Source organism: Penaeus monodon, chromosome 14 (genome assembly GCF_015228065.2).
Source record: "Penaeus monodon isolate SGIC_2016 chromosome 14, NSTDA_Pmon_1, whole genome shotgun sequence".
NCBI classification, from domain to species: Eukaryota; Metazoa; Arthropoda; class Malacostraca; order Decapoda; family Penaeidae; genus Penaeus; species Penaeus monodon.
Window position 1 is genome coordinate 7,154,549 of NC_051399.1, and position 10,000 is coordinate 7,164,548.

The 10,000-nt window shown below is 36.4% G+C and overlaps 1 protein-coding gene across 2 annotated transcripts in view; it reads left to right on the top strand.

Annotated features, from left to right (window-relative positions):
- Positions 1-10,000, top strand: part of LOC119580827 (claspin-like) — a 23,244-nt gene that overhangs the window by 851 nt on the left and 12,393 nt on the right. For both annotated transcript variants that reach the window (XM_037928974.1, XM_037928975.1), the window contains exons 2-11: positions 1,417-1,965; positions 2,477-2,629; positions 2,911-3,050; positions 3,688-3,765; positions 3,975-4,796; positions 5,809-5,899; positions 6,039-6,177; positions 7,383-7,623; positions 8,751-8,974; positions 9,337-9,533. In XM_037928974.1, the coding sequence (XP_037784902.1) occupies positions 1,441-1,965; positions 2,477-2,629; positions 2,911-3,050; positions 3,688-3,765; positions 3,975-4,796; positions 5,809-5,899; positions 6,039-6,177; positions 7,383-7,623; positions 8,751-8,974; positions 9,337-9,533 (2,610 nt within the window). In that variant the 5' untranslated portion in view covers positions 1,417-1,440. The remainder of the gene's footprint in view (positions 1-1,416; positions 1,966-2,476; positions 2,630-2,910; positions 3,051-3,687; positions 3,766-3,974; positions 4,797-5,808; positions 5,900-6,038; positions 6,178-7,382; positions 7,624-8,750; positions 8,975-9,336; positions 9,534-10,000) is intronic.

A 10,000-nucleotide genomic window follows, 5' to 3' on the forward strand; every position in this document is an offset into this window, starting at 1 on the left:
TTTTTCCTCTATTTGTGGCATTACCATTCATGTCTGCAGCTTGTTTGTAGTCATCTACAAGAATAAGTTCCTGACCAGAATGAATGATCCTTTGAACCACATCCTAAACACACTGAATACCACAAAGATGCATGCATAAGCCAGAATCCTTCAATACCCAGGTACTCCCCCCCCTCAAACCCCCTACCGACTGCCACATTACCCTAGGCGGAGTTTAATTTATCTATGTAAACATTAGAAGCAGTATAGAAAGATCTGGCTTGGGTATGATATTTAAATACTTGTTGTAAGCATGCTGTGGGATTCTTTGGAACCACTTCTGGGCGGCTTCAGCATAGGCCACCCCAACTCATTGTGTCCTGTTCTCTAAGTCCAGTGTGAGGCATGCATGAATCAGAAGCATTTTCCATGGGGAAATTTGAAGACCTGATGTTATGCCTGGGCTTTTTCTCCTGTTGCTTCTTCAGTGGCTTGAAAAGACTGTATGAAGCCAGTGAGCAGTGACTTTGCACTGATTTTGAAATCAGATACAGATGATGTGGCCATGTTTATAAAACGAATAAGCACACCATTTCTTTTTCCACACTCATGGATTGAATTTCAGAAGAGGGTCTTCAGAAACACCAACCTGCCAGATAGCCACTTGGTTTCAGGATCACTCTGTTAATTTCCAGATGTAATAATATGTAACAGTGCTGTGGACATACCTATGAGCTCTCCCATTGAACTTGACCATATGTTCTTCAATCCAAACCAGCCTGGGTTCTGCTTCATCACTTTAAGATTCTTCTTCAATATTTCAAAGAAACAGAACAATCTTGTGTCATTTATAGTGGAATCCCCATTGCATCAGCAATGTTCTCCAGAGTCACAGCTGTTTTTAGGTGAACATCCCTTGGTTCCTCTTTAAGGTTTCCTCAACCCTTCTGGAATTCAGTAAGCCAGTGGTAGACAGATGTAGAGGAAGGCTGATTGTATCCAAAAGCCAGTCTAAGTGCTGATCTAGGCCTCACACAAATCCTCCCAGTAAATATATACAACAGGACCACACCTGTTCCCAGCTCAAAAAGAGTATAAGTGAAACCCATCTTCAATACAAAGTTTACCACAAGATCAACATATGAACCAAAAACCTTACTGACCTGAAGGCTACACCCCAGGACCCCTTACTAATGACTTTATTTCACATGCAATTTCAGATTACATTTTGATTCCATTTTTTTACTCATATTTTCACAAAATTCTTCATATTATGATTGTTCTTTAGTAGGCTTGCAATATATCACACTAATGGGTCTCCCCCACAGGATTTGCCACAGGCACAAGAGATGTAAACACTTCCATCTTGTTATTTTTATCTTAATTTTTATTCTTACATTCTCTTTTTCTCAGAGTAATAGAACCTTTTTCTTCCAGACTGAGTACTCCTGGACAGCAAAGATGGAACCAGAGGGAGAAGGTCCTCTTGCCATTGTTCCTGCATCAGGTGACCAGCAAGGTACTGGAAAGACTGAATCTGCAAATGCTTCCGAGGACGAAGGGATTTTCGTGCCTGGGAAACCTGACACAACTGTGGACAACCGAGAAGAGGAGGAAGCAGAATCCAAAAGAAATGATGGAGTTGAAGTTGACGACAAGGCTTTAGAAGACGAAGAATCAGAAACGAAGCCGATGACAATTGTCTCAGATGATGACAGTGATGTCGATACAAAGAATATAATAACTTCTAGTAGGAGGAGAAAGGCCATTCTCTCGGATGATGAAGATTCTAATCCACTCCCTTCACGTCCTGTTAATAAAGGTTTCCTTAGTAGTGATGAGGAGCAGGAAGAAGAGAAGGATTTAGACAAGAAATCCAAGAGCTCAAAGACAAAGAGGATAGTGCAAAGGATTGGCTCCGACAGTGATGACAGTGAATCTGAGATTTTCCTGAGGAACGCGTCCGATCAGCCAGCAGTAGCAATTGTAAGAGAAGGCGATAGAGCTGTAATGTGGCAGGGATTAGATGGTGGGATCTGTAACTGGTGCATGTAGGAGGGCTGTAGGGTGAATAAAGAGGACTTAACAAAATTATTTAGACTGAAGATTAAGGTTTGCTTTCATAAATAGTTAGGGGTTGTCTTCATAAAGAATATGTATCATTTAAATTATAATTGATTTATGCATTGTTATTCTGTATACACTTTTGGTTACAATTCACAGATCTTAAAGATCAGAATATTTAGTGAGAAATAGTTTTAGAATCTACATTATGTTCATTTTATTTTTTATGCCTTTATGCCTCAATGAAAGTTATTATAAAACCTGTAAGAAATGTTACCAAACCAATTAAGTACAATTTATTTTTACCTTTTTAATGTTTATTCTTGCATGTCAGTTTTGTACAAGGAAGTATACTCTTTAGAGATTATAGTAAATCTAGGTTTATTTATTTTTCAACTAAAAGAAAGTTAATCAGAGAAAAAAATCTTTTCAGAAGCCATACAAATACAACAGTGATCTGTTTGATGCTGAGCTGACAGATGAAGATGAGCCTAAAGCTGAGGTTGGGGAAAGATTTTCTCCTACACGGCCACAGTATTCAGATGATGAGAATGAGGGAAGTGGAGCTAATAGCAAGAAAAAGAAGGTAAGAGTTGCATATGGAATTAGCAGGTTTGAAAAAATGTCTCGTAATCCAAGCTGTCACATATTAAAAGATATTGCTAGTAGAGGAAGATCATATAGTTTGTTGTACGTGATTTTAGTTAATGCTTAAGTTACTGTAAATATATGATCATCCTTCATCCCATCCTCTCAACTCATCATACTTACTTTTCCTTTTTCCTTTATCTATACTCTGAAAGAGTTCTGAGAATTTCATATTCAAAATTGTGTGTTTGTATTGATCATGGTTCTATTAATCCTTAGAAAAAAGGTCCATCTTTGAAAGAGAAGCAGCAAGAAGTTATGGCCATCCATAGTGAAACCCAACGCATGGTGCGGGATTCCCAGATATCTCTGCCCTATCACAGGCCCAAGCAAAGGACTCTGGCCGAATTTCTGGAAAGGTAAACATAGTAAGAGGAAATATGTAATGTACAGTGAATATTAAGGAGTAGGATTGTATCAAGTTATAACATGGCCTCCACACTTCACACAGGGGTATAGGTCAATAAATCATGTGTATTCTGGCAAGATAGAGCTGGTACAAAGATTTGATGATAAATCATTTGAGATGTTTGCCAGCTCTGTCTTTCCAGAATATAGTCAAGGTTTGTTAATCACTGCTATAGTATCAAGTACAGGTGTCATAGCATCACACCACTATTATTCGTCCTCTTCTTCTCCCTCTTCCTGTTCCAGCTCCTCTTCCTCCTCCTCTTTTTCTCTTTCCCTTTGTCCTCTTCTTCAGTTTGAAAATTTTCTCAACAAATAATACTTCATAACTATGATCCATGCTGCATGCTGGCTGTATATCACCTTTATTGATTTAATTTGTGGATTTCAATTTTTCACCATTTAGGGAAGTTATCCTTTATATTTACAGTAATAATATACATCTTTTCATTGTTCATCTTACCGAGATTAGTTTGTATCTAATAATTCCAGTAATTCTAAAGTTTTGCTCTGGTTGTAGGTAGAAATTTGTTTAAAGAAAATTAAACTGTTACTAATAATTGCATTTTCTCTTTTCATGCTCTTAAGACGTAAGAAAGTTGCACCTGTTCTGAGTCTCAAACGCGGCAGCCTGAAGATGAGTATGCGAGATATGGCAACATTAAAGTAAGATCACTTTTATTTTTGTTAATCTGACAGTGGTCATAACAAGACTTAAATAATTTCATGTCTCTTCTCTCTCTATTTATTGTTATTGTACAAGAGCTAGAAAGTGGACTTCCTGTATATTCTAATGATTTTAAGAAGTTCTTCCTTGCAATATCAAAATAATACATACATGAGCCTTTTGAATAGCAATGTATTTTTCCCATTAGGATGCTAGAAGAAAAGAAAAAGGAAGTTGAAGACTTTTACAAATCAGACTCAGATCAGGAGGACCCAGAAGACAGAGACTGGACTCCAGGGAACAATCCAGATGGAGATCAGGCAGACCAGGATAAAGAAATGGATAAGGAAATGGAAACTCAGCTTCCTTCCCAGGCTGATGATAATGACGACCTTCCAGACATATCTCAGAATATTGGTGCTCCTGAAGAAGGCAAGACTGATAATGTTGAAGAGCAACAGTCCTCAATGCATGTGGATAAAGAAGCTCTCACTGATGTGGGTGGCATGGTAGGTGAGACCACAAAGAAGAATGTGGATGACTCGGGCATTCAGAGTGGGGCTTCGTCTTCTGCCGAGGACTCTCAGCCGGATCAAGATGTGGTAATGGAAGACGTCACACCTGGTGCAAAGGAAGACACAGTGACTTCTGTTGTTAAAGAATCAAGAGATACTCAAGATGATTTTGAAATAGAGGAATATCTTACTAAAGCTGCAACAGAAGAAAAAGACGGTCCTCAGATAATTTCATCAGACTCAAAAAGTCCACAAAACTCTGAGGCAAAGAGTGGAAAAAAGATTGAAACTCCCAAATTGAATCTTCTTGCAGCAAAGTTGCCAGACTTGGACCTCAACAAGATCACAAAGACAACGCCAAAGCTTAGTCTTGGAAAAGACTGCGACTTCATTGATCTGGATGAAGAACCAACTGTAACACCAAAGAACCCAGGATTGAATGAGCTGATGAATCGCTTTGTTCGACACTCGAATACAAAGAGAAAACCGGTTGATAAGCAGCAAGTGAATTTAAGGTATGTTTCAAAATTGTCTAAGATAAAGAAAACATTTAGCCTTTTGTTTTACACAGAGGTGTACATTGTAAAGTTTAACACTTGGTAAATGTTTACAAGACCCCTGCAATAACTACAAATTAAAGCTATTACTTCTGATTATATAGGTTGCAGTTAACCCTAATCCAAATGATACTTGATGTGAAATGTGATGGAAAAACCTGCAATCTTTACATATTAACAGTGAGAGTGCAAATTTCCATACACCATCTGCTTTGGTTTTGTCTCATTTACTTTATTTTTATACAGATGGCTGTAAAAGTGTTTAAGTTACCAAGGATTCAATTATGAGGCTTATCTGACCTCACCTTATAAAAACATTAGTTGAATTTTTGTGGGGGGGGGAAAATGTTATACTGTTATTTCCAGTAACATTATGATGATAATTAGCATAATGATCATAATTGTAGCTTAAGTTACTATGATAAAAGCTGCTTCTTAAATCAAGGAATGGGGTAAACAGTTCAGATAAGTATGAATGAGAATTAACATCAAAGTGTAGAAGATGGACTTTGTTTGATGTATTTTCTTCAGAAAAATATGTATTTCCTATTTAGATATAATCTGAATGCAGCAAAAACATCACTTGCACTGTAAAGTTATTCATAATCATTCATAATTTTTTTTTTTTTTTTTTTTTTTTTTTTTTTTTTTTTTTTTTTTTTTTTTTTTTTTTTTTTTCTGGATTCATCATAATTAACACTTCGAGATTAGATGGGCAAAGTAATTAGCTCCCAAGTGACAAAGCACTTGTGAAGCCATCTGTGAGAAGCAAGAGAAGCATGTTTTGCTAGAGTCAGTGATTTGGTTTTGTTGGCCTATGCTGGAGTCCCAAATGCACAGAGTTGGGTGTCTTGTAAACATTTATCATTAGAAATAAACAAGATGAATATGACTGAACATGGACTCTTGAAATTTTCAGGATTTAAAAACTGGTACTATTTTCATCAGTTATATTTTCTCTATCTTTTAGTGTTGTATCAAAGGAGAAAGGTGAAGACGGCTCGGAAAAGCTTGTAGCATCCAACATTATTGTGAATCTTGATGCTGAAGATGAGGATATGGTGAGTTTTGTCTGTTTATTCTGTTTGCAAATTCAAGAAAATGAAGAAGAGAAATATATATGGTGATCAGTACTTAATCCCATCCCATAGCATTATAGATAGCTAAGAACATGTTAACCGAAAGTTTCTCATTTTTTAGCCAATTGAAACGGTTCCTGGAGCACGTCACATGTCTCTTAAAACTGCCCTCCAAGCAAAAATAAGGGAACAGCGAGAACGAGAGAGAGTACGGAGGGTTAAGGAGCGCCAGTTCATTGAGTCGGAGCAAGTCATAGAAGGTGAGTAGTAAACTTACTGTGTATGCCTCACCAATACAGCTGTTTGAATTCAGTTTTATTAATATCAGGTGGGATGGTTGAGATCACACATGAGAAATGTGAAACCTTAGTTGGTCACCATCTATGAACGATGATCTTGGCCCTGGTGCTGATGTTAGAAGATAAAAGAAATGGCGTTTAAGTTTCATTTTTCTTAAGTCAAAATCACAGGTAAGACCAGGTAGGCCAAGTAACAAAATCATCAAAAACAAAACTACAGGGGAGAGTTTATGTGTATGGTACCAGTGAGTTAAATAATAAAGTTGTGCACTCCTAGTTCAGTGTTAATAACTGCTTGCAGATTTTAATATCCACATTATCAGTGAATATCAGTATCGTCTGCAAAGCTCGGATAGTTATTTTCTACAAGATATATTCACCATTGCAAATTACATTGCATCACAGTGATTTTTAAAGTGTTCCATAGGAAGCTGGGGGAGGGTCAGTAGGAAACAACCATATGCATTATTGCAATTTTTTTTTTTTTTTTTTTTTTTTTTTTTTTTTTTTTTTTTTTTTTTTTTTTTTTTTTTTTTTTTTTTTTGTGAAATCAGTTATTTTATTTAACCCATTGCCACTGGGGATAGTATATGCATAAATGCCATCTCCATTGTGATATTAGTTTCTTTATTGTGTTTACACATGGATGGCTCTACAAGTGCTTAGTCACTCAGAAGTCAATCATTAGTCCTCCCTGTCTCACCTGGTTACCCTTTTTCCTTTCTTTTTGGAAGTAATGCTTTTTAATTTTTGTTACTCTTATTATTATTATTGATATTATGATAGTCATAATATCAGTAATGATGATAATAGGAATGTTGATAAAATTAGAAAAATAACATGGAAAAAGGAAATTGTGTGATATCATTTATGCTTATTAATTGACCTGTTGGTGGCTTTGCTCTGGTGGAGTTACCTATGTTGCAACAATGTACAAATCCAAACTACAGGGAATGTTAAATTTTCCAGAATGCAGTGGGTTAAAATGTTAGTTCATTAATGATTTACATAGCCTATCCTTTGAAACATAATATTCCTTGATTTTTGAAAAGTTGAAAGTTACTTGTGTACAGAATTACATGTAAGGCTGTTGTATGTTGTTAGTTGCATAATTATTCAGAAATGACAGATTCACTGACTTTTGCCATATATTTCATGATGAAAAGATTACCAAGACAATGGAGCTTTCCTGGATGAGGAAAAAGAGTTTACTGACCAGAGCGACACAGACTGCGAGTCTGAACCTGAAGAAGATGACATCATCATCAAGGATAAGAAACGCAAAAAGAACAAATATCTGGATGAAGAGGCTGAAGATGAAGATGAAGAGATGCAAGAGGATGATGAGGATAGTGCAGATGAGGGGGAGGATGAAGAGGGTGATGATAATGATGATGATGTAGGAAAGTAAGTAGGAACCTTGCTGATAATTTTTTAATGTCCATTTAAACATTTTTGTGATCAGTTTGAGAGGGAAAAGTTACAAGACAAGTAACCATAAGTTGCCAGCTAGCCTAGAAGTTTTAGCAAAGAAATTATCAGACTATATAAGCTACTATTGTATATTGTGCTAGAGGTAATAATTAAAACTTCCATTTGACTAAAGATTTTGATCACATAGGGTTTAAAAAAGAGTTGGAGCAAATAGTATAACTAGTTTTACTACATCGTCTCACTAATACACCTATTTGAATTTGTTTTTATTAATATCAATTGTGATGGTTGAGATAATGCATGAGAAATGTGATACATTATATTAGTTGGTCACCATCTATGAATTATCTATCTTGACCTTAGTAATGACATTAGGAGATAAAAGAAGTAGCATTAAAGTATCTTGTTTTAGTCCAAACCACAGGTAAGACCAGGTAGGCCAAGTAACAAAATCATCAAAAACAAAACAACAGTGGAGAGTTTGTGTATATGGTGGTTTTGTTAGTGTTCTCCACTAATATATATACATATATACATATACATATACATATATATATATATATATATATATATATATATATATATATATATATATATATATATATATATATATATATATATATATATATATATATTGTATGTGTTGGAAAGATATTTTTAGCCATTGGTATGAAGGTTAAGATATATCTAAAAAAAAAAAAAATCAAAAGAGATTTGATGTAAAAGTAAAGATGACCTGCAGCATTTACTTCTGTTTGAACTGTATTTTCCTTCATTTAATCATTTTCACTGATCTTAGGTAGTGTTGTTGTTGTTTCTTCTCCTCCTCCTCCTCCTCCTCCTCCTCCTGCTGCTGCTGCTGCTGCTCCTCCTCCTCCTCCTCCTCCTCCTCCTCCTCCTGCTGCTGCTGCTGCTGCTCCTCCTCCTCCTCCTCCTCCTCCTCCTCCTCCTCCTCCTCCTCCTCCTCCTCCTCCTCCCCCCTCCTCCCTCCTCCCCTCATGTATATTTCTTATTTTATGGTGAGCAGATTTACATTTCATCTCTGTTTTTAATGCTAATAATGTGGAAGTACATGAAGTAATGCCTTACATCTCCTACAGTCAAGAAGCAGAGGACGATGACAGTAATGATACAGTGGAGCTGCCCAGCACTCGCAAGAGGATAATCATGGAAGATGAAGACGAGGATAATGATGATGGAAACCACCTGAAGTTGCAGTGGGAAGAGTCGCAAGATGTCAGTGCTCTTGTCAAGTCCAAATCACTCATTGAAGGCTTGACACGAACAAACACTGAGGACCTCTTTGCCTCACAGTCTAAAAAAAGTGAGTGTTTTACTTATCTGCAGTGTGTGAAAAGGAATGGAAATTTGTGCTATGGTAGATTTTTCCTCAAAATATGACCTCATAAAAACATTTTGGCTTGGCCAAATGCATGTAAACTCAGTGAGGAAGTTCCCAAAGGAAAGGACGATTTTGAAATGTGTTTAACTTTTTTTTTTCCACCACATATCCTTTAAACAACAATAATGAAGATATTTCTTTCTTTAATTTGAGAGCTAATGACCTATTTTTTGAAGATGTCAGAAAAAGAGGGACTATTTGAAGATGTAATCAGTAAGTATTCAATAGTTTTGTGGAATTGTGCTGTTTTCAGTGTTACTAATCATTACTTATTTTGATTTTAGTGGATTCAGTGGACAAAGATGCAAGTATTACATCCATGGACTCGAGTTTTGAATTCTTTGGATCTGTCATTCCTGGTCATCAGCCAGGTGGTGGGCTCCGGCGCAGTGGAGAGGGCATACCCAATGAAAACGATGGTGAAACTGCCTTCCTAACTCCATTAACAAAAACTAAATCTGGCAGTTTCAGTAGTGTGGGGGTAAGTAGAGCACAGTTCCCAGGTATATGTTAACTCAATGCCGACGGGAAAATGAATAAAAAATGGGGGAAATGCTGTGCTCTCTCTCTCTCTCTCTCTCTCTCTCTCTCTCTCTCTCTCTCTCTCTCTCTCTCTTCTTCTCTTCTCTCTTCTCTCTTCTCTCTCTCTCTCTCTCTCTCTCTCTTTTTTTTTTTTTTTTTATGTCTTTGCACATAGATGGCTCTGCTAGTGCTTAGCCACAAAGGAGTCAATTAGTAGATCTTGTGACTTTACCTGATTTCACTTTTCCTTGTACTGGCGGGAAAAACGAATTGATTACTAGTGATATGAATATCGATGTTATTATTTTTATTGTAAACGTTAGAATTAATATAATGTTAAAAACATTAGTACCAGCAAAATAAGATAGCGTAAAATATTTTCGTAAATCAACGAAAAAGAAGAACAGGCAAGACAGGCAGTATTCG